Source organism: Nyctereutes procyonoides, unplaced genomic scaffold, assembly GCF_905146905.1.
Source record: "Nyctereutes procyonoides isolate TBG_1078 unplaced genomic scaffold, NYPRO_anot_genome, whole genome shotgun sequence".
NCBI classification, from domain to species: Eukaryota; Metazoa; Chordata; class Mammalia; order Carnivora; family Canidae; genus Nyctereutes; species Nyctereutes procyonoides.
The window spans coordinates 3109927-3135895 of NW_026575160.1; the positions used below are offsets into that span (position 1 = coordinate 3109927).

The following is a 25969-nucleotide window of genomic DNA, read 5'->3' on the forward strand; positions in this document are numbered from 1 at the left end:
CGGGATCATGTTGTATCTCACCATCTCTCTCAGATGGAAAATAAGAGTTCTTATATAGGCCTTGAACGCTCTGTAGTATCTAGTTCCCATTACTTCTCTAAAGTACTCTTCCTCATGCTTCAACCATGCAGTTGTTCTTGTTGATCCAAGAACTTGCTAGGCATGCCCCTATCTCAGTGCTGCCCATCACCTAGATATCCATAGACCAAAGGCCTCAACTAAGTCTAAGTCAAATATCACATTATAATGAGGCCCAATCTGACCATGTTACTTAAAATTAGAGACAACTCTCTCAGTCCTGCCACTTACTACTGAGCTTCAAAAAAATGAGCTCCACTTTTTCCTTATTATTTACGATCTAGCACATTATAAGTTGGGAACGGGAACTTAGTTTAAAGGTTGTTATATTAAAGTGTAGAATAATAACTCTGGACTTAGAGAGTTAAAATGACAATGAAGAGCTTATTATGGAAGATCTAAGCTGCTTGAGGATCCTAAAGTCATCAAGGGGCACACACATGTACACACATATGCTCTCACACACACACATACATCAATCAAATAAAAGGAATTAATTGTATACAGACATTATATAGTTGTATATAGTACACATGGAGACATACAGAGATAGAGATATAGATAGATAGATGATAGATAGATAGATAGATAGATAGATGATAAATATATTTACAGTCTTGGTGAGCATAAGAATGAGATATTGCAAATAAGGAAGACAATAAGAATAGGGAGAAGCAGCTGTGGTAGGGGATGGCACTGGCTCAGTTTTATGTGTTTAAGTATAAAGGTTCCTTCTTTTTTCTAGTGTAAAGAGTGCTACAAACTAGACTTTTTTGATTGTCAAGTGACCCTTTTATTTGTAAATGCTTCTCAGAGAATAATTAGGGACAAGGTAACTTCAGTTTGATACAGTTTACACGATGGTTCTATTTCACTTGTTTTTTCACATGTGAATAGTCATATTCATTTTTACATCTTGTACATGTTAGAAATTGTAGTTTCAATTACATTTGATCATATGTATTAAGTGTAAACCTATGGTGCGAGCAGTGACAAAGACAGAGTGCCTAACCACCTCTATTTGAAGTCCCCTAGGACCTGGGTTAATTAATGAGACTCATCCTAAGGTTATACATGATCTATTACTTCCTCTAATTAGAAATAATAATCCTGATCATTATGCTGGTTAGCTGGAAAGAAGTAAGATGAATGTGCTTAACTATGATTAATAGTCTTAAGCAGTATAGATCTCTTCTGTCACAGACTTATATGCAAACCAGGCTGCAACTCAATGCTTTTTCATGGTATACATTTTTTGAAACACAAAAAAAATTAATTTTCTGGCATATCTTTTTACCTTTCCTGATAAAGAATGACCACTTTATTTTTTTAAAGTTGATTATTACCACAAAATTTATTTATTTTTGTACTTTGTATTAGTTATCCAATAATTTATTCTCTTACCATTTTTACATTTTCCTCAAAACTATGTGAATACATATGGGTATCATATTTCAGTCCATTCTGCTGAGGTGAAACAGATTATTGCACATGACTATAAACCAATATTTAAAATTCAAAAAAAATGATGATGATAATAATCAGAGTATTTCTTTACTGCTCTTTTATAAGGGCCGATGTCTACCCTGTGCTTACTAACAACTTTACCAGATAAATTCATATGCAAAAGGAAGTTACAAAAAAGCTATTATCTGGTTTGAGAGATATAATACATTCACAGAGAAAAGCAGGGGGTCAGAACAAAGTGATCAGAAAGTTAGGTTTTTATGCCTGTTAAACTTTTTTTTAACCAAAAAGACCCAGTATTGTAGGAGTAAAACCCATACACTCAGAGTTAGATGGTCATCACTAAACTTTGGCTTTACCACGGACTTCACTCTGAGGCTCTGGGAATAACTTTACCTATGAACATTTCGAAAGTGGTGACAATAATGCTATTTATTATAATTTATTGAGAGAAGTAAGAATATTTATCTCACTTGCTTGTTGAGAAGATTCACTTAATAGGCATAAAATACTACCATGGTGTCTAGCATATACTATTTAACAAATGGTACATGTTTCCCTTCCATTTCATACATGGCTCGAGAAGTGTTGAGCCATGTGTGAAGTGTACCTGGATTTTAAAATTCAGTGAATGCAGAGTGACTAAAGATTTAACTAATCAATATTTGCAACTGAAGTACTAAATTTATAAATGTTGATTTTTTTCTCTAAACATTTTATAGGATCACTTAATTTGTGCCATCATTTCAAAAATATTTCTATGCACAATGTGTTTTATTAGATCAAAACAAATAAGTAATCTGGTTATCAATATTTAAGAAATTATTATTAAACTTTCAATAAGATACTCAAAACAATAAAGAAACATGCATTTAGGCAACTGCTATGTGCTCTGAACTCTGCTTCCAAATTAAGGGAGATAAGATACATAATCCATAGTATCATAGGTAAAATAATAAATGAAAATGAAATATAAAGCTATGTATATTAAAGGTAAGTATGTGACAAAATATATTTTTCTTTGATAAGTGGTTGGTAAATTTCCTGGAGAACATGAAACTTGAAGCATAGTGTTAAAGAAGGAAAGGAAAATTAGAAGAGAGAAATGTAAAAGTTAAAAACACAAAAATAAAATCAAACACAATTTCATTGATTCAGGCAAATTCACTGATTGTTTTTATGTTGGAGTGAAGAACAGATACAAATCAAAGCAATACACACAATCTACAGTGTGTCTTAAATGCAGACTGAAAAAATCTTACTCCTGATGTCAGAGATTCTAGGGATATTGTAGAGAATTTTAAAGTACTGCAAATATGATTTTGAGCTACCTATGTTTATTTAAAGTAGAAACATATACGGGGTTTCAATTTTGAATTAAAACTTCAGAGGATATGGATAAATCCTAATAAATCCTTTATTTTACTATTTACATAGGAACAAAGGTATCCACAACATGAAATTCATTTTATTTTTTCTAGACATTTTTTACAACTAAATTGACTCTTCTAAGTATATAAACTACATATATGGGGAAAATAAAATATAAATAAATTATATGCACATAAAAATGTGTATATTTAGTGATTTTGCAAAACCTTTAGATTGGCAAAAGATTTCTTACCAATTTGAGTTCAAATGCACATAACATCAGAAGTGATTAATGTAATTGGAGTGTCACTCTGTCAATCACATATAAAACTGACATCTTGATAAATTAATAAGGATCTTTCTGGAGTCCTCTGCTGAGCTAATCTCCACATTAAATAAATATGTTGATAGCTGAACATAGAAGAGCATAAAAGTAAGAAATATGAAAGCTACTCAAATTTGGATTTAAAAAGTCATACCTGTAAGCCTTGCCCATCCACCGTCACAGAGTTGGCTCTTTGCATTTTGTTCTTATCTATCACTTTGTTTGACTGCTGGGAACCACCTTTTTCCTTTTTCACTGTTGCTTGTCTTTCCTGTGAGGAGGAAATCTTTTTTAAGAATGTTGTTTTACTAAAAAGGGCAACACATAGAAAACTTTTGTGGCTACAAACTAGGGCCCACATTCCTAATTTGGAGTTCTTATTGAATACTAAGAAAGCTATTGCTTTCAACTGGCTTAGTCCATATGATAGATGCATAATAAAAATATCAATTAAAGGGACTATGAGAAAGAAAACCAGATGGCATTCCCCCTATGTGCCCAATTAGGACTGTTCATCGTACATTATCAAGAACCACTAAAGCTAATTATTTTCATAAGGAGTGGCACAAATAAATAATATGGAGCTATAAAAGATTTGGTATTGAGCACTAAAAATAATGCTTATAAATACGGGTAATATTGAAAATGCACACATCATGAACTTTTAAACTGCTATTTATATCCAGGATGACATACAACTTAAAATACATGTTCCATCCCAGTTAATTCTTTTGTTCACAGTGGAAACACTTCATACAGTTGTCTCCTTCTTGTTTCTGGTTTCCTCTCCTCTCACTCTCCCTTCCATCCAACCCAATGAACTTTTATCACCATTTATCCACCAAACCTTCTCTTCTTAAAATCATCAATGATCTTTTCATGGGTTGGCCTTCCTCTTTTCCAGTTTTTTAGCAGAATTTGACAGAATTGACCTCTGTCTTCCCTCTTGAATACTGGCCTCAGTAGGCTTCTGGACACAGCTTTGTCTCACTCATAGCTCTCTTCTTACGTCACTAACTGCTTCCTCAGAGGCTCTTCCATTGGTTCTTCCTCCAGGTGTATGGTCCATAACATTTAACCTCTTCCTTGAACACTTCGTCTTCACTCTCTACACTCACTCCTTAGGTACCTTCATGAAATCTCCAGACTCCGAATTTCAACTCCATGAGGAGGACTTTTAAATTTATAGTTTCTGCTCATGTTTCTCCCTTGAAATTTAACTCCTATATACAAATCCCCTTTCTATCTTTCCACGAGTGTCTAAAATACACATTCATCTTAAAACATCCATTTTTTTTTTTTACATTTCCTGCCTACTCTTCTTAAAAACAATCCCAAACTGAATGATGACTCACCATCTCCATCATTACATACTTTAGGCCTATCTTCTTCTTTGCTGGGATTATCATAACCATCAGGTAATGGGTCAATCTGCTTTGATCTTTGTCTCCCTATAGTCAGGTCTCTATACAACAGCCACATTTGTGGATGTATGTCCAGCTACCCCTCTATACAACAGCCACGATTTGTGGATGTATGTCCAGCTACCCCTACCTCCTCATTAATCCTTGATCACAACAAGCATGCTCTTAATTCAGAGCTTTTGCAATCACTCTTCACTCTGCTGGAAAGCTCTTTCCTGTATATTTGTTGAGCTTGCTCCTCACTTTAGGCTCCTGTTCAAATGTCAGGTAGATTTCTTGATTCTCTTTAGCCTCTTTTTATAGAAATATAAATAAATAAATAAATAAATAAATAAATAAATAAATAAATAAATAAATAAAATGTTATGTATAATTTCCTACAACTCGAAATGTTTTCTATTTAATTAGTTTAATGCTGGTCTTTCCCCACTTTAGTCAAAACTCCACACAAGAAAGTACTTTGTTTGCTTCACTGTTCTACATCAGATCCTAAAGTACCTGACAAAAGTCAGGATAAGTGAATAGAGAAATAAATGAATTAACATAAAAATTAAGTTCCTGAAGTATTGTATTGAGAGGGATTCTTGGGTCATGTCTAGATTTGGTATGAAAAGTTGTTCTGATCCAATAACACTTTCTGCCATGTGTGCTTAAATACTCGAGTGACATATTTTCTGGTCCCTATATTTGCTTTATAGAGCATCATTTCACTTCTGTAATTTTGGAACATATTTTAAGTGGACTTAAAACCAAAGTCGGTGGGTTTTTTGCTGTTGTTGTTGTTGTTTTGTTGTTGTTTTGTTTTTTTAGTAGGCTCAATGCCCAGAATGGAGCCTAACACGGGATTTAAACTCACACCGTGAAATAGTATCAGACACCTAACTGACTGAGCCACCCAGGTGTCCCCAATGTAAAGTTCTTTTTAAGGACCAGATGAATCAGAAAACTTCTCAGACCAAAAAAGATGCTAATAAATATAGTCCATTCACCTTGAAATTTCATGGTGTAAAATCACTGAATATATTTTTGTGTGGCTAAAAATGGATGGTGTAATAAGATTCCTGAAATTCACTTTCTTTGGAGAACGACATACTTTCATTTAAGCATAATTTCTGGCAAAAATATTGATTTTTTTTAAAGATAGATCATTCTTTCTAAACTTGCAGATTATAATTTTGTCCAAAGAATGTTAAGAGTATAATGCATAGAATAAGTGGACTATAGTCTGAGGTTTGGAGTCAGAAAGCCTGAGCTGAATCCCATCTCTGCTATTTAAATATTATGTAACCTTAGAGAACTTAACTCTTATTCAAAAATGGAGATAGCAATACCTATTTCTCAGAGTTGTGTAAAGTTTATGAAAAAATATATTAATTCCTAACATTGTGCCTATATTAGAATATGTGCTCAATAAATGAAAGTTATTATGAATAATGAAGTGTGGCTCTCCCATTAGGGTGCTCATTAGTATTACAATTATGCAAAGTGTTCATTATATTTCCAAGTGCATATATATGAAAAATTACACTTAGTTATACTTAAGTATATGTTTAAATAAATAAGGCTCAATATTTACAAGTAAAAATCCATAACTTGTATTAACCATTCAAAAATGTAATACTGGTAGAAAGTATGGGAATAATTTCTTTCTAGATTCTTGAATGCAGGAATATAAGACATGGTAACAATATTCCATAAAAATCTACAGTGTAGAAGATAAACATTATCTCAGGTATCTTATATTCCATCATACGTTATATACCTTGTATAATGCCATATAATCCAACAATTGCTATTTGGAATTTAATTCCTAAAATGTTTAGGTTACAAGAATTAAGTAAATATAAGTTGGCTGGTAACATTAAAACTGGATATTTATGACCAAATTACTTATATAAATACTGCTGGAAATTTAAGACATGTAAGTATATGTCTGTAAAGAGCTACCAAATCATCTGTTAACATGATTTTATTCTTAGCTATGCTCATAGCTAGGAGAATTCCTTTGCTGGTAAGAATCTCCAACTAGCAGAAAGCAGTTGATTAAGTAGCTTCATGACTCTCCTGGGAGTCATCTTCCTGAGTAAATTGGAGTAAACAAATGGTTTATAGAAACCTTTATAAAATGTAAAAACAAAATTTTAAAACCTAAATTGAATGTTCAACCTAGGTTTTATTTTTGATATCTAAAATTATAAGAAAGAGGTATATAACAAGTTAATAGAGAAAATCCTGAATACATCCTGAAGTTATTGAAAAGTTTCAGGAAGAGATCACCAACCTGAGTTTGCATCATTATTAAAACTAAAGTTGCTCCCTGGTCAACAGAGGAGCAGTGCTTACACCCTCACTTTTTGTTTCATTTTTTTGTTTGTTTTTGGACTCTAAACCACAAAATAAATGTGTGAATTGTATCATATGATATAGATAATAATAATAAATGTTTGTTTAAACACACACACACACAAAGAAAACCAGGTGGTTCTTTGGTTGGGGGAAATATGTCTACTGGGTGGAATTCGTGGAATTAATCAAGGCTGACCATTTTAAATAGGAGAAACTTGTAGGTATTTAGTTTTTCCCAGAGTTTTCTTTTTATTACACTCATTTGTTTTATTTTTATTTCAAAATTGTATAGAGGTCTCTCTAGATATTTACTATACTTAAGCATCATAAGCTCACAGGATAGTTGGATATTTTTTCCTATTTCCACTAAGAAAGTCTTTATGTCTTTCATATTTTACATGAAGGACAGGAAGGCGGAAGAAGCTGCATCCTTGGAAGATCTGCGGTCCGCAAAAATTTCACTAGCCTGTTTGGGGGGTTAATTAGCTGATTGGCAGAGCTCTATGATGATATTTAAGAGACTCACTCCCAGTGTTGATGTTATTGAAAAGTTTTAGGAAGAGATCACCAACTTGATTTTGCATGATTATTAAGGATAAAATTGCTCTCTGGTAATAGGGGGCAGTGTTCACCACTTCACCTTCCACTTTTTTTTTAAGTTTTTGGATTCTAAACCACATAATAAATTACCTTATTATAATTAAGGCAAATTTTGTTCTGCCAGATAAATTATCCCAGATATAAAAAGAGTTGGAAAATTATTGCTATAATCAATAGGAATTATTCAAACACTGAAAAGAGCTACTCTAACCAAAATTTTAAAAAAAAATGAAAATCTAACTATGAAATATAAAATATAGTTATTGATATTTCAGCATTTTCAAATATCAGTCATTTGTGTTTGCTGTGCAGACATTTTAAATATATAATTTAATGTTTTGTGATCCTTAGACTTTATAAGTAGCACAACAGATCTTAACTGGGGAATACATTGTAGCAGAATTCCAAAAGCATAATCACCATAATTAAAGAAGAAGAAAAGCTGAAAAGGCCATTCACAGAAAACAGAAAGATGAAATAAATGACACAAAAAAACCTCACTTTAAATATGTGCTCCAAAAATAATTTTTTTTAATATCATGCTGATTCTCAAAGGTAGGGTATTTGTGCATTGCTGAAAACTGCTTTCACAAAAGGGATGTTTACCACAATACTTCAGCCTGCTGTTATCGATCACTTGCAAATGACAAGCAGCAAGTGATGATTACCTCAAGCACAGGGTTTTCTTTTTTTGTGTCCAATCTCAGCATGAGAGATAAGCAGCAGCAAAGCATTTTGATTGGTACAAAGCCACAAAAGGATGGGGAGGGGCTGCATTGCTGTGAAGTATCCTTCACTTGAGTCCTGGAACTCACTTTATCTGCTCCAGCATCACTTACTTGCCTGAATGGAGACTTAGCCCTCTCTTGCCACTGGAGCTACACCACAAGAAGTTCCCAGAAACTCTACATTTTGAACCCACGGTAACACTTGGGTATTCCTAGTATAAAAGATCTTACTGAAGCAGAAGTGTCACCAAATTCATAATGTTTATAAGGGTTATGGGCTCTAAGAAAGCAAGGCTGACAGTTGCAAAGCTGCACTTTTAATTATTGTGACCTTATTGGGAAATTGGAGTAGTTTCCTGCCGAGAGAAACTAATTCATTTGGGAAAGAGCAAAGGCTCTAAGTCTACTAGAAATCCTCGGAAGTTGCAGCAAAATTCATTATTGCTGAGGAGCAAAGTAGTCTTGATTAAAAAAAAATATATATATATATATACAGTTTTTTAACATAAATAATTGATATAAAGATTTTCATTTCTCTTTATTTTTTTATTTTATTTTATTTTTTTCATTTCTCTTTTAATTTAGTTAAGTAAGTGCTTACTAAAAACAAATTACTTTGGGCAAAGTCATAAGTATGGGCTTAGAGGCCAAATCCCAGCTTTGTCTCTTATCTGCTGTGCAAACTTGGGCAAGTTATTTATTAGCTCCAAAACTCCACTTAATTCATCCATAAAATGAGAAGATCTGTGTGATGATACACTGAGAAAATGTAGATGAAGATACCAGCATAAAATAAGCACTCAGTAAATGGCAGTGATTCTTAAAATATAAAATAGATACTGTGTTATATTTTATCAAGTTTCATATGTATGCAGCTTAGATCACAGTAGTTAAAGATTGGTGTTATGAAGAAATAGTTAACTTTCTTTGTAGTCCTTTATGTGTCTACTGCATCATCATAACTGGGGATAAGTGGTGCAATGATTCAGGTTGGGTGTTTTGGGGCAGATGGGAAGCAAAAAATGAGACAGAATGAAAGCTAGTCTAAAGTATCTGGAGGCACTACTCAGCCCCTAAACTTAGAGGTACAATTTGCAACTTAATCCACAAGTCCTGAGGTTAACACATCACACCTGACGTGAATATTTTCTCTTAGGATAATTTCATACTGGGTATAAACCACTTACAAGATTTCTGTTCAAGAAATCCTGATTGGAAGAAATGAAATTTAGGAATGTGAAGGCCCTTGTCAAAATCTTTTACTTTGAGCTGTTTACCAGTATTATGTTAGTGACTTTATAAAAGTATGTGTGTGCATAGGTACCTCATCTTCACTCACTCGTCATTCCCTTTGTAACCATCATCAGTGACGGTAAGCCAAAGGTTAAAAGCAAAGAGGTAGATCTCTCTACACAGTAAGCCAAAGGTTAAAAGCAGAGAGGTAGATCTCTTATATATTCATACTCATCATGTCTTTTGATCAGTTGAGTTAAATGCTCGACATAGTGATTTCTATGAGTCCCCCATCAGTTTATGTTAGTTCCAAGTAAAATTTGTTATCTTATTATTATATTATGTATTTTTATTATTACTCAAACCATTGAACTGTGAGTGTAAAATGAGTTGTTTCCATGAAAATTAACTTGCATGTTTTGGAAAGATACAATAATACATGATATGTGTGTGTGTGTTTGTGTGTGTGTGTTTATAAATGCATGGATTTGTGTGTGTGTGCCTTTATGTAGGAGTAGTCAAGTTGGGTTTGGACGTGACAACTATAAAAGCTTTGAAAATTAATAAAAACTGAGAGTTACTTTACACTCAAATTGTTTTACACATGTCCTTGAGTTTCTGTTATAATTTTTAAAAATTGACTTTATACTCAAATTGTTTTACATATGGCCTTGAATTTCTGTTATAGTTTTTAAAAATTGAAAGTAAGTGAAGACAATTATTTTCATTAATAAATGAATATCTTTTCATGAAATAAGGAATGGTATTCTTATACTTTAAAATAAAATTGTAAAAAAAATTAAAAAAAATAAAATTGTAACTGAAAATTTTCATGGGTTATATATGAAAAGAAGACTGTTATATAAGACTGTTATATATGAAAAAAAAAAGGTTATATACTATTTCCAAACAGTACATGCATATGTCCTCATAGAAAAGCCTTGAAACTTATGTCAGGAGTGTAACCCATAAATATACGTTTACATATTTTAAGTAAAATGTTTACATATCCCCATATCTTTCTATAAGTTCCCTCACATACATATTAACTACATGTTCAATTAACTAACAAGCCATCGTTCCTAATGATGGAACATAGGATTCTTGTGCATGCACTCGTATGTGTATGTGTGTTTGTGTGTGTGTGTGTGTGTGTGTGTTCACACACTCACCAGTGTATATATTCATACATGGGCTTAAGAAAAATTTTGGAACAATGTAGCTGAAGAAAACTTACATGATGATTTCAGAGGATGGTGACAAGTCTAAGTTAATATAAACCAATATATCTTGCCAGAAAAAGTTTAAAAAGCAGTGTAGGAGGACTTTTAATTACTTTATAGGAGAAGAAATATTTTTTTAACAAATCAGAAAAGTGTATTATTAAAACTGCAATTTTTGTCTCTTTATTCTATCTGTATGATACAGATTTTACAGCTGGATATGGGAAACCTATGGAGACTAACAAACCTAATGAGAAAAGTTTAAATCTCAAATACAGCTTCACACAATGGGCTATGATAGAGGCAAACATAAACTCTGATGCCTGAATATACAAAATCAATTCTATTAGAGTTAAACAATTAAAATAGGTGATACACTTTTTAAGTACCTTTGTTGCTTGTGTGTAATTCAACATTTCTATTTTATAATAACTACCAAAATAATGGTATCAGTGAACTTAAAACATACAAAAATAATTTAATATTTCTCTTAGATATCTCCAGTGTATTTTTAAGTGTATCTCTGGTTACAAAATGAAATTTTAAAAAGTTTCATGAAGCAGTCTACACTAATTGGAAAACTTTTTAGGGGGGAGGGGAGGGAGGTTATTATATTTTTGTGGAATTACGTTTTCCTTTAAATAAATCATATTCTTATATAGTAGTCATATGTTATAAATAATTTTCCCAAAGCAAGCAGATTCAGATTATAAATTTAAGGGAAACAATACCATCTGAGCATATCCTTTTATCTTTAGATAAAAACAAGTGAATAGGATAGGGTCACAGAAAAATTGGAGAAGTTGTTTCGTTAATGCAAAGGTAAAGCTATAGCTTTAGTGAAAATAAATGGTGTGGCAATGCCTAGATTTATTTTTGAATTAGAAATCATTTATTCTGTCACTATGTTTTATTCCAATGACTTTCTATATAATGTCATATGCTAAGTGATAAATACAGATACACTCTTTTTAAAGTGATGGGCATTTGAAATTGAGCAAGTGTTTCTCAACCTACTATCACTGCAAACTACATTTTAATGGTACAGAGGATTTAACTGTTTGGGGTTTTTGTAAGGTACCTACATTTTAACTTGAAAAACAGGAATGATGCTCTTCTGATACACAGGGCAAAACTCTTTGCAAAGTAACTTTTATTTTTCTCTGTATACTTTGTTTACGTAACTTTTTGCTTTCCTAATGTTTTACAAAGGTAGGCTGGAACCATTTCAAGGTTATCTCTTTATGAAAAGATAAAGGTTCCAATTTCAAATATCAAATATGAGATTAAATAAACTATGCAAACTGATATTAGTAGGTCACTGATATAGCTCCAAATGTTCTTTGTAAAAATATAAGACCTATAATTCCAAGGGTGAAAACCTTTTTTGCTTACGCACCTCAGGGACTGAAACTCCTGAAGTGGGCAGAGTCTGCTGAAAAAGAGAAGTTCATATTAAAGCTGAAAAAACCAAAGTCAAACTGAAAACAAATGCCAGTGAAGGTTCTTATATCACTATTCTCCTGTGAAGTAAGTGAATAAATAAAAAATGCATTTCTCTGTCATATTTTTTCTGCTTAATTTCATTAGATGCATGAATAAATATATTTTCACAAAATAAGTAATTGGTCCAATGCAGTGAGTGGGTTCGACTGTGAATTACTTATCCAAATTGCAATTTCATCCACCCAAAGCTGATTGATCAACATCCTTGGTTGGCTTCACAGACCTCTCTGAAACAACACAAATCTATTACATTTATATTTTGCAGTAAGACCTCATCTCCAAGTTCCATTATATTTCATCAACCATTCCTACTAATTTATTAAGTTGCCCATTTACCAGGCCCACTTTTCCATTTTCCAGTCCAACTCTCATTCCTTCCTAAAAATACTCAGTGTCTTTTTGATGGAGACATAGTTTATGGTGTTGGTTTTATTTTGTGATTTTTTTCTGGAAATAAGAAAAAAAAATATTCCATTAGTATCAGTAAGAAGTAAAAATATTATTAGATAAGTAGAAAAAATTTACTGGAGAGTAATTAGGAAAAAATGAGGAAGTTAAATACACTGAAGCTGGTCTTCATGACAGTGCATCTTCAATAATTCACCACCCTTCCTTTCCTGAGCCACAGTGGAAAGCTTTTTTTCTAGCAAGAAACAGAAAAAAAAAAAGGTTACCAAATTCCAAAAGTCTATGTCCTATGTGTCTCAGAACAAATTTGGAAAATTTTTGACAACTCACACGCATAATACCAGACAAAGTTTTCCTATTGTGGGGTGTGTGTGGAGGTTTGAAAATTGGATATGAAACTAAGAATTCTTAGACATTTATGTGTCTCTGAAAAGGAGGGAGTGGCCAGCATTTCGTTTCCTCTCCAGGACTGAGCTATGTGAAGGCAACTCTAAATGGATCTCCAAGGTGAGTCTGAACAATCTGAGAACACAGATATAGTTCACTCCCATATATACTGTATATAGTTATTGAAGAAGCAGGCAATTTCACAGCTACTCAGCACAGAGATGGACTAAAAAGATCCAATGCACCCAAAAGTGGATCGGAAGAAGGGTCTAGGGCACCACTAGAGAAAATTAAAATGTCCAGGAATACACCTCTATTTAGAAGATATTTTTATAATATAAGTAAAAAAAATGTTGCAGCTACAGATTTTTCATCAAAAGAAATCATCAAGTCTGGGAGGATGAACTTGGGTTAACTATCCCATTAACAGGAGAACCCTATGGAAGTAATTGCTACTTCTCAGATGGACTGAAATCATATTTAATAGAACTTTCACTGAAGCTTTCTGAGTTCAGTAATATTCTTGACTTTTGAATCAAAGTCAGTCTGCATAAAACCTGGGGCAATGGAGTGGTGGGAAAAACATGCTAGCCTCAGTCTAGCTCACCTCAAAATTTTTTTTCAGCTGTCCTATTTTTCTTTCTCATATCTTCATCTAAGTTTAGATCTGAATAAACATTTGAAGGCATGAATGAAGTTCTTCTACCTTTATTATAACAGATAAAGGTTTGCTCTCTTTCCAATCCAGATTAAGTGACTTGTCCTATGATCCCCTATCCTATCCTATGCTGTGGCCCCAGGAAGGTCCCAGAGACTCTCAAGCAAGCATACTAGGATGCCCATCAAGCTGTCTCCAAAGCATGAGACAGCTTCCAGATGCCTTCCACTGTGACAAGAATCTATGTTCACTGTACTTATGTCCATAGAGAGCAAAGCAATGGAAAGCCAAGTGAAAAGATCATAGTTGTCAAAATGGTTCATAATAATAGTCAAATGTGATGTAATATCTTGAATAGATATTGTCCACCCCACCTTAACCACCAAAAAATCTATAAAAGGCATTTTTACATGCTTTTAAGCATTTGAATATAGACAGGATAATGACTAGTATTATGGAATTACTGTTAATATTCCTAGATGTGATAATAATATAGAAATTTTGTAGAAAACTGCCTTAATCTTAGAAGATGCCTGCTGACATATTTAGAAATATAGTATCATACTACCTGCTATTTATTTGCAAAAGGTTCAACTTAATAAAATATGTATTTCCATATGTATGATGGCAAAATAATAACGGAGACTGGGGATATATTGAATTCATGTGGCCTGATGTCACAAAAAGCAGAAACCATGTCAACTCAGATAATAAGAAACCCTTTTCAGGCATTCTCCCCTCCCTCCCCAAAAGACATAGTAGGATGAAATTAAACCTTGGCTACCACTTGTGTGGAGAACTGAGAATATATAGATATTCATGTTTGTAAGCTTCTTCCTTTGTAAGGTAGTAGGAATATTGGGCATCTACTGAGAGTGAGCAATGTTGAGAGTGAAGTAGTGACCAGAAGAAAGTAAGGGAATAGAGTAGAGAGAAAGTAGAGAATTTGTGTCTACCTCTCTGAGAATGGGAGAGCAGATGACATAGAATGAGTAACAGAATCAAGCAAAATTCAGAATGCAGTGAGGCTAGAAGTCATAAATATGTAAGAGAGAAAGCCACCAGCTCAGAGAATTTTCTCCAGTAACACTCAGGCATCTTGAGAGCAACACTAAAAATTCACTCCAGGAATAGGAGTGATGAAACAATGTATATATAAGCTTACTCATAATCAAGATGTGCAGACAAAGAGTATATATTAAATTAACAAGCCCATCAGTGGCTTACCCTCAAGTCATAATAAGAAAACTATGGTACCTCGAAAGGAGATAAGCAATTCATTACAGAACAAATTGAGATATTATGTTACTTCAATTATACTCTTTTTTTATATGATTTTTAAACATCAAGGATGAACAGAGTAAATGTTTTAGTTTTTTGAAAATTATCATGAGTGTATAATTCTAAATGTAATATATTTTTAATCAAAATTAATACAGGAACTGTATATTTGTATTTAATCAAATGTGAGGTGTGACTGCAGAGGAATGTGATTGATTTTATTTAATCAGTATCATTTTAATATTAAATAGAATACACAGTACAGATAATTAGTTTAAAAGATGCATTTGTCTTTAGGGCACCTATTAAGTTCAACCGAATACCAAAGAATTTTTGAAAATCCTATTATTCTAAAATACTGAGATATATCTTGTCTTTATAGTTTCTAACATGTAATCATTTTAAATTGACAATTTAATCCAAATTGTCACAGGACAAAGAAAACCCTTTAGTGGAGAGATTGCTGGAGGTTTGAGGTAAAAATATAATAAGAGCATAGTACTCACATTAAAAGGGTCATTAGTTATTTCAAGACTAAAGCAAAATTAACAGAATTACACGCTATAACTATATAGGAATGTTTATGTTTTTGAAGAATTACTTTTATGTCTATTGTCTCATTTAATCCTCCCCCTAAACCAAGATATTCCACTTCTCAGACTGAGAAACTAAAAATCTGAAAGATTAGATTGCTATCCTAGGAAAAATAAGTATTACTAACAGAATCCTAATATAGTATTTCCCTGTCCCAGGCTCCATTTATTCAAACAAGTTCAATAAGAATTATTTCAGGCTTCTTTTTAGCCACATCTCTATTTTTTAGGTGATTTGAAAATCAAATTATTTTAAAACTGGGAAGTATTGAGAGACCACAATATATATCTGTTTTGCCTGAAAGAAGTGGCTTGAATATCAATAAGGGTTAATTTAACATAATAATGTCTAGTACCCTGGTAAATTAGAGTACCCATAATAAAACAATTTTAAATAGCTGCCTTCTTTATATACAGTTAGATATCTCTGGGATCAAAAAAGAAGTGAGAGAAAGAAAAGCAAGTTAGGGAAAAGGACAATTTTCTTCCTAAAATAGTACACTGACAGGTTTAAGGGCAGAAGTTTTTCTCTCACACTTGCTAATAAAGTGTATCAAAGGCATCTCTACCAAATAGAAAGTAACCAAGTTTGGTTTAGGTGAATTTTACTGTCACATTCCAGATTCATTACTTGTTTACCCTATTATGATTTTGTAGTTCCTAAGTGTGTACGCCAGACATTTGAACACAACACAAATTTTTTAAAGTGGGAATGAAGTAATTTTTATGCTACAAATAATTGTTATAGCCTATGATTACTTCAATCTATGGCAAGTATGTCAATTAGAAGGATCATTAATTTTTTTTTCCAGCAGCACTATGACATATCTAATTATAACCATCAAAAATAAAATATTTTAGAAGTCACACATGTTATAATCTTACCTGGGTCCCTTGAATAACCACTTCTCACTTGAGCCAAATTTTTAAGCTTGCATCAACATAAATTTAATGGTAAGAATATTTTTAATTGAGACAATTTCATTACCTTTATAATTTTAAGTGCTCACAGAAGTGTCCATTCCTATTATTGGATTGTTTACACATATTTGCAGAGTTTAGTTCAGAAGATTTTGCACAGGAGGTATTGTGAAGCTCCCTCCTTAATGGAGGTATTCCTGTATGCTTGTGTCTAGAAAGGAAACATCCTGAGCCTTCAGGGAAAGTACACCTAGTGCAACGGATATTTGGAAAATTAAGAGGCACCAAATGTTTTCAATAAGAATGTTAAAAATTTATCTTTATAGAGATATCCAAGTTTCAAAGATGGATATCTACATATAAAAGCAGTCAGCAACAGTGAAACTGTTTCTAATGTTATTTTTATTGTTGTTGTCTTGCCTAATTGACCAGCGAGTGAAATAAAACCATTAGAAATGTTATCCTACTTAGCTAGGTCTTATAAAATCTTCAGAAGCCCATACGGTTGAATAGAGTTCTTCAATTTATTTTTCACTCTGATCCATAGTGAAAATATGTGTATATTTACATAATTGTAAAATAATTTCACAAAGACCACCTACCTTATATGCCCTACTCTCTGATATGTTCTATTGTCTTCTCCACTTCTATTCCCTTCTATTTCAGAAATGGCTATTTTTTTCCATTCCTTTTTGAAATGCTGATCTGAATCCCCTAAATAAAATCATTCTTCACTAATTGTTGGGGAATTCAGCATGGAAACTAAAAATGGGTTTAGAACATTGAATTTGGGGAGGGCTTGTATTGCTTGTGCCATCTGCATGTTGTGTGATTTTAGGTAAATTTCTTAAATCTCTCTATGCTTCACTTTCCTCATATGTCTGGTAGGCATGATAACTATAGCTGCTTTCAAGATTAAAAGGTCATCTAACAAATTTAAGTTTCCAATAAATAGTAAGTGTCTTAATAACTTTAGAACCTAAAAGACTCTCCTAATTTTCAATGCCTGCCTAGATAGAGCTCAGCAAAAAAGGACTAATCACATTTTCTTCATCTCAAACTGTATTTGTTGCTCATAAGTAGATGGAACCAACAGATTTCTTTTTTTTTTTCTTTAATGAAATGTATATGTTAGGGCTGTTACAGGAGAGAGAAAGAAGGAAAGATGCAGAAAGGGAGAGAAGAGATCAAAGAGAGACAGCAACACAGAAAAAGGGAGAGGGAGACAAGAGAACCTAAGAAAAAGGAAAGAACAAAGTCTTCCTTGCAATACTCCTCAGTCCTCAAATGGACCACAGGTATCATAACTATGGCTATCATTTTGGAAATGAATGTCCTTTCTTTTTTTTTTTAAATTTTTGTTTATTTATAATAGTCACACACAGATAGAGAGAGAGAGGCAGAGACACAGGCAGAGGGAGAAGCAGGCTCCATGCACCGGGAGCCCGACGTGGGATTCGATCCCGAGTCTCCAGGATCGCGCCCTGGGCCAAAGGCAGGCGCTAAACCGCTGCGCCACTCAGGGATCCCCTGAATGTCCTTTCATTCAAAGAAAATAATTACATTGAGCAAAGGAAGGATGGGAGCTGATATTTAGAGAATGACTCTAAGTTTTTGTGTTTTTTTTTTAAAGATTTATTTATTTTATTGAGAGAGAGAGAGAGTGTGTACGTCCTCTCATGCTCCCCTGAGTGAGGGGAGGGACAGAATCCTCAAACGGACTTCCTGCTGAATGCAGAGCCTGATACAGGACTCAACCCCAGGACCCTGAGATCATGTCCTGAGCTGAAATCAAGAGATGGCCGCTTAACCACTGAATCACCCAGGCACCCATGGCTTTAATTTTTGTTTGAAATATTGCAAAATCCTTAAACATCAGATTCAAACATCTTCAAAATATATTTCAAGAAGAAATGCACATGTCTTACTGATTATTTGTGTCAGATAATTCTTCAGAATTCTTACTTTACATAAAGATAATCAATACCTACCTATTTATGAGTACATATGTATGATTCTGTTTGGGATGTTTGGGATAGGAATATGAGTGCAGTTGGTGGTTTTAAATAAAAAAAAACACCCTCAAAAAACCACACCTACTATTATAGATTATAATATCTACTGAATCTTATATAAATAAAATTAATCAATAATACTTCCTGTTATGACTATTCTTTTTCTCAACATGATCCCATTCTCAAAATGTTTCAGTGTGGCTTTCTAAAATATGGAAAAATCACTGTGGGTAGTGAAAGAATATTGATAAAAATATTTAGAATTAAAGCATTAGGCTGCTAAGTTTTCCTTTTCATCAATCTTGGAAAAGACCTCAAATTAAAAAACAAATAAGTTATAATGAAATTTGTTCTTATCCTTTGCCCCTCTAAATATCCACTGATCTCACACCAAAGCATTTTCTAACCAGGTTAAAGTCCAATTCTGCACTCACATTAGAGTAAGATTCAATTGAGTTAAAATTTTACACTGACTGCCAGTCAACCTTATCATGAACTTTCATTATGTGCATGTAATTAATTGGGTCCAACGAACAATATCAGTACTGAGTTATAGACTCTTTTCCCCCGACCATATAATTAGAATATAATTACCCACAGGATATCAGAATGATGCAAAACCTTTCCTCTAAATGCGCCCTCATTAGGAAACAAGTCTCAATGTACATTTATTCAATCAGTGTGAATTAATTAAAATGTTACTGAAATAAAAGAGGGCAGCAATAAAGAGTATCTGACATCTATTAAGAGACTATCACTTGAGATCTGCATGCACAGTTTATATTTAAACCCATTTAGCTCAAGTAGGAACTTGGCCATGTAATGTTATATACATCCAGCATACGAGGAAATCTGAGTAAATGAATCAGTATGTGTTAGTGTTTTTGAAAAGAACATAATATGTAATGCACACAAAATCTTAAAGGGCCTGAGCAGGATTCTACTTTATTCCTTGATGAGTCCATAAAGATGTTATCATTACACAGGACAAATCATGTTTAACTCCCAAGTATCCAGGAAAGTAGTTTTTCATCCCATACTTTTCTACTACAAATCTAGCATCACTATTTTGCTATGGCTTAGGAGAAATTGATCAGAAAAGCCTAGATTTGCCAAAGAATTAATTATTATTCTTTTTAATAAAAAAATAACCTCCATTACTTAAGCTAGCTCAAGGTATTTCAGTAGCATATTTTCTTTAAGCAGAATATTCATATCTACCTAAGACTTTATTCTTTTTAAGAGAATGCATAATATAATATAATATATTCAGATTATATAAAACATGGAAAAAAAAACAGTAAATGCATAAAGAAACCAAAGGGGATATGCTGCATATCCCATAAGACGCTGCTGGTTCATGGAAAAAAATTCTTCCTAAAAGCTATTTTTCTTGGTTTCTCTAGTACTTGGCATACTGTCACATGCAATCAAAGATTACTGAATAAACTAACAAATAAGCCTAATACAAAGGAATACGCACCAATATTCAAGAACAATATCATAAAGAGTAGCAAAAATTTTAAAAAGCTACATGTAATATTTAAAGTAAGATATACAGAGATCTTCAAGCTTTCTGTTATTATATAATTCCTCAGACAGTTTTAGGTTGTGTAAAACTTAGTGCTGATAATAAATATTGGGCATTCATTCTTACATATAAACAAGCACCACTTTAAAATGGAAATACCGATGAGCACCAAGTTATATAAGGATATTTACAAATTGCTACTTTTCATTGCTCTTCAGGAACAAACTCTAATAACCAGTTTTTAAATTATTAATTTTAAATTTTTAATTATTAATTAAAATAATTAAATTATTCTTTTAAATATTTTCTTAAAAATGTAAATTAATTAACATTTTTTAAATTATTAACTAAAATGACTCCATAAGATCATTTTTAAATGTTCTGAATGTATGTTATACTTTTACATTCAGGTATTAGACTGGTTTTCATAGAAACCAACATATGAAAGAAATAATGAACTCATTCTAAGTAAGAAGGAGATTGTCTCACACAGGCCTGCTTTATTTTTACATAAAATTTTCTGTAGAATTTCAGTGACAAAGACATGTTGCTCTAATTTTTTTCTGAAGATGCTGTGATTTGAGTAATACTAACTAAGGGTAAGCATCACATACACAAAAAATACTACTAATAGAATATGAACAAATTTAGAGTTACATTTAGTAGGAAACATCAATTTTCATTTTCTGAGCTAAACTAAGAATGAATATTTATGATACTTTACATAGACTACTGCATTGCTTAAGCTATCTTTTTAAAAAATCAGATTTTGAATATAATTTGATATCCAAAGAAAAGTGTCTTGATTATCCTTAGAATTCTGAAATATTTCCTTTAAGCTTTCTAGCTGCAGTGCCACTTTATTTTAAAAATTAGGCATTTTACAGTACCATCTATTGGATATTTTATATAACTACAATAACTTAACAATCTCAGGTTTTCTGAAATTTAGTAATGATTATAAAATACTTCAAGTGCCACTCCAGAAACACAATGCTCATTAGATGTCCACTAATATTACCTCATCTTCACATACTTTAGACTCAATTTTATTAGCTTATAAGAATAAGATTTATTTACCATGTATTATGAATGATTTTTTAAAATAAGCCTCCCTGCCACATATTCATTTTAATTTGTTATATGATACTCACGTCACTGTCTAATATATTTTCTTCTTGACTCAAGAGAAAGTAATAACTGATGGGGATAAAAAGAGACATGTAATTGTAATTTATTAATTCAGTAAATATTTGTTGAGCATCTACTATTCATTACACTGAATTAGGTGCTAGAGATAAAGAGATTTAAAACCCTTTTTGTGTGAGTGGTGAGAGTGGAGGAAGCATTGGTCATTGAGCAGAGAAAAGAGCTTCACAAGAAATATTTTAAGTTCAGCTCCTAGAGTGATGTTGAAGCCTCTATGGGACATCCAGAGGAAATTCACAAGGTGAAGCTGAGTATTTGGATCTTGAGGGGTCAGAGAGAACAAGGTTACACAGATGTATTCAAAAGTGGTAGTTGTACTCATGGAATCAAATGAGCTAATTTGTAGAGAGCATAACGACATAAGAATATAGTTAAAAATGGAAAGAGAACCATATTTAAGAATTAAAGGACTAGGAATTTAGCAATATGGATCAAGTGCGGCTAGCAAGGTAGAATAAAACCTAGATGAAACATGTTGGGTGAATGCCACGGTATGAGAACGGAGCCCTTAAAATACTCTCAGTGCTGCAGGGGATTCAATAAGAGGATTCTTGAAAAGGGGGTCTAGTGGATATTGTTGGTAGCCAAAGCAGAATCCTTTGTCACCTTGCCAGAGTACCTATCTCTAATTGCTATAAGTGTGGACTGCTGAGAACTCCTAATTGTTCCATTTTCTGAAGAATTATTCTTTATTCCAGGAGTGGCTCTCCAGGGAGCAAGCACCCACTACTCTGGAGGAAGTCACAGCTAATGAATGAGTGATAGGGGTTAGAAAAAGCCAGCCCCTTGTTTTAAGAACAACCCCTTGTCTTCAGACCCCTTGTCTTAAGGCCTTTTATAGGCCATACCCCATGGTATGATTTTATGCCAGAGCTCTCAAAGTTCAGGCCAAGGCTTACATTCTCCCTGTCACCTCTTCCTTGCTCAAAGCCCCTTTTCTTTCCTGCTTCCTCCCTCTCTTGCAGATGGTTTTATAAAGAAACATTCCTACCTCTATAAGTCACAAACAGCTAAATCCCTGGTTCATGCTCTGCTCCTTGGGAGTCCAACCAAAGAGTGCTTCTGGATTTGTGATGAATTACAAGAACAGTTTCCCACCCATTTTATAGTCAGGAATTGGGAGAAGTAAGGAAGGAGGAAAGTAAGTTGAGGTAGAAGGAGGAGGAAAATTTGACACAGTGAGTGTACCTTCACAGCTGCACATACTTATGGCTACATTAAGAAGAAGACAAAGACCACATCCATTTACAAATATAGAAAAATAGCAGAAAGGAACAGCTAAATCTTTAATATGGGTTTAAGGGCAAACATACTACCAAGAGTAGAAACAAAGTAGTTCCAGTACTGGACTCAAATTGTGCTGGCCAGTGCTATCTAGTGCTATCTATCACAAGCAGGTTAGGTTACACCTTATTTAAGTGTTTCAATTGTAAATCAGTGAGTCGATATATTATTACATATTATGGCAAATGTCATGAAAGGAGAAAAATGGGGAGAGATGCAGAAAGTGCCACAATTTAAGAACTGGAGGGATACAGGCCTTCGTGACTCAAGGATGGTGGAATAACGGTAACTAAATGGAAGAATTCAAGAATAGTTGAGGTTGGGGTGAAATAGGAATATTATAGGGAATAGAAAATGCAGGTTGAGCTGTATTCCTCCAGGACTTGAGTTTCTGTGGGCAAATGAGGCCAAATTGGTTAAAGCTTCTGTGAGTATTAGCAACAGAATTTGAAGTAATGTATTTTATCATCTAGACTGGGAGGTGAGGAGTGAGTATGGCAGCCTCAAAAGAACTAAACAATCATTAGTCTACAAAAAAGGGAAACAGGGTTGAACTAAGGGGGAAAAAAGTGAGTCAAAAATCACTGCACTGTGCATGAAATTGGTGTATAGATCAAGTTTTAAATGAATCAATTTTTGTTCAGGTTTCAGGTTGAAAGTGGAGAATAGTAAATTATATTTAATAGTAAAACAGAGAAAGGCATGTATATAAATACTTCATGATCACCACCACTTCATCTGGAATCATTAAAACCACAGTTTACCTTTACAAGGTGGAATTTGTCCTTAAATACCTAGTGGTGAAGGGACCTGATTTTTATTGCACCTGAAATTTAAAAGTTAGAAGACAGACATGATATAAAGTATTTATTTCTACTGTGATATAGTTAGTTCTGAATATATGCCATTCCCTAACCCCAATCTTCCTCTGGAGAGAACAAGCAGAAATATCAATACAGAGGTTCCCATATTTGGGAGCATTTATGCCAATTTCTGGCAATTGTTTCTGACAATTGTGTCTCACCAGATAGAAAAAGTATGATGTCTGACTTGTTTTAATTTGTTTCTCTCAATTATTGATAAGAGTTAAGGTTTTAAGTTACTTTATGGTTATTTGCATTAATTTTACAAAACAAGGCATTTTGTTGTGATGCTTATGTTTGCCTTGATTTATGAATTTTGGTCTTTATCATTTTAAAAATAATTTTTGGATTGGTCAAGTCTATCAACATTTTCTTTAATCTTTTCCTTTTAGGAAAAAGGTAAAAGGCAAGAAAAAATATTTTTATAAGCCAAAAATAAACATTCAATCCATGTTTGATTTATTCTGGAATAGGTATAAAGTGGAATTTATCTTAATTTAGTTTCCCATATGGCTGTGCAGTAATATCAAACCACTGATCTCCATCAGATTTAATAGGTGACCTTCGTCATATACTACATTACTACATATAATTTACTATGTTATAGACTTTTTACAAGGTCCTTATATTTTCTAGAGGCGTTTACATTATTTTGATCACTGTAACTTTAATAAGCATAATCCTAATATTTGTTAAAAACAGGTACTTCCTGGGATGCCTGAGTGGCTTAGCAGTTGAGCATCTGCCTTTGGCCCAGTGCGTAATCCTGGGGTCCCGGGATTGAGTCCCACTTCGGGCTCCCTGCATGGAGCCTGCTTCTCCCTCTGCCTATGTCTTTCCTCTGTTTCTGTGTCTCTCATAAATAAATAAATAATATTTTTTTAAAAAAACAAGTCCTTCCTTATTGGTATTCTTTATAGTTCGAGGAATTTATATTTGTACATATTTATTCATCCAGGGAAAATATGGGATCACATTATTTAATATATATATTACATGGGAATCATACTAAATAGATGAATGAGTTTGAAGAGATGTAGGTTCTTTTTAGCTTAATTTTATTTTCTTCATTATACTTAGACTTTAAAAAAAATCTTAATTTTTTGTTTAAGGATAGCACCTTATTGCCATTCTCCTTTCACTAAAGGAGATTTTCTTAATCCTCTCTTTCAAATTACTGATTCAGTGTCCTCAAAGTTGATTCTCTCCTATATAGACACTGATATACTTCAGTTTCTGCTAAAATATTTTTTTCTCTACATCTTTTCTTAACCTTGTAGTTATTCCTTTTAAGTCAGTATTTATAAAGTAGATTTTTCTTTAGTATTCTTGATCATGTAAAACAATTGCTATTAACATTTTCTTCTGCTCAATGCAATAAATCTTCACGTATGAGACCCATCTAACTTAACTACAATGCTTGTTTCTTTTTTCTTATGGCAGAATTATTACTATTTTATTTTGGCAACAGGTAGACTTCTTTATACTAAAATGCACTTTGGCCATAAGCCATCAGTCTGCATTGACAGTTGTTATAAAAAAGGAAAACCAAAGGAAACAAACACTACTATGATTACAGCAATATTGTTGAGCCGTAGTGCCTTCCCGATACAATTTGGTATGGAAGAAATTAATCTGAGATCTTAGTAACAACAATAACAATAAAAAGTCTTTCCGCTAAATGAATGATTTGTTTTTATGTTGTCAAGACTGTCAAGACTATATTTCCCCCCTTTTCGTATGGATACTAAGAAACTCAGGAACAAATCTGCAAACTACCTCTGTCAATTGTTTTAGAATATTAGTGAATTTTTAAGTCTAATTTGATTTTGGTATAAATTTATTGTTTTAGATTGCTGCTTAGTTATACAAGGTGATTTGATTGTTATTGGTAATAAGTTGTAGAATAATTTAATTCATTAATGGATAATCACATATTCTCACTTTTGAATCAGGTACATAGAGGATATTATTTACTTTGTTTTATCCTATTTCCTAGATTTTAGCTTTCAAGTATTTTTTATCCTTCTTTAGATAAAGGTCATTTTTGCCTATATGTTTTAGACTTCCATCGGATTTTCAATTAATTAAACATCCAGTTTATGTCATATCAGGCTTTGTTTTTGCTTTTCCATAAATCATGACAAATTAACAGAGTACAGGTTTGTTTCCTTAAAATAGTGATACAGAAATATTATAGAAATGTATTATCTTTGAAGCTCTATTTAAAAAAAAAACTAAAAATAATATTTTAGAATCCTAAAAATAACTCTACCATATTCATTTAGGTAGAAACAAATATAATTTGCCACAATATAATTAATTTTTTCTTCTAGATTAGATCTTATTTATAACTATACATATTCTATATTACAGCCTAAGCTACTACAAAGACAGGTTCTTCGGAAACCCCTGAAATCAATCTAACTAAGACAATGTAACAGATAAATGGTTCATCTCACAAGTGTAGACGACGGAGTCATAACTTAGTGATGCAGGTTCCTTTTCCCATTTCTTA

At 32.8% G+C, this 25969-nt stretch overlaps 1 protein-coding gene across 6 annotated transcripts in view; it reads right to left on the minus strand.

Moving 5' to 3' along the window:
• The window catches only part of DGKB (diacylglycerol kinase beta), a 638855-nt gene that overhangs the window by 453188 nt on the left and 159698 nt on the right, over positions 1–25969 (minus strand). For 2 of the 6 annotated variants that reach the window (XM_055314471.1, XM_055314475.1), the window contains 2 exons: positions 12195–12227; positions 3396–3512 (listed from right to left, as the gene is read on the minus strand). In XM_055314471.1, coding sequence (XP_055170446.1) covers positions 3396–3512; positions 12195–12227 — 150 coding nt within the window. Of the gene's footprint in view, positions 1–3395; positions 3513–12194; positions 12231–25969 lie in introns of all 6 variants that reach the window. The other 4 variants (XM_055314470.1, XM_055314474.1, XM_055314473.1 and 1 more) reach the window with 2 other exon arrangements.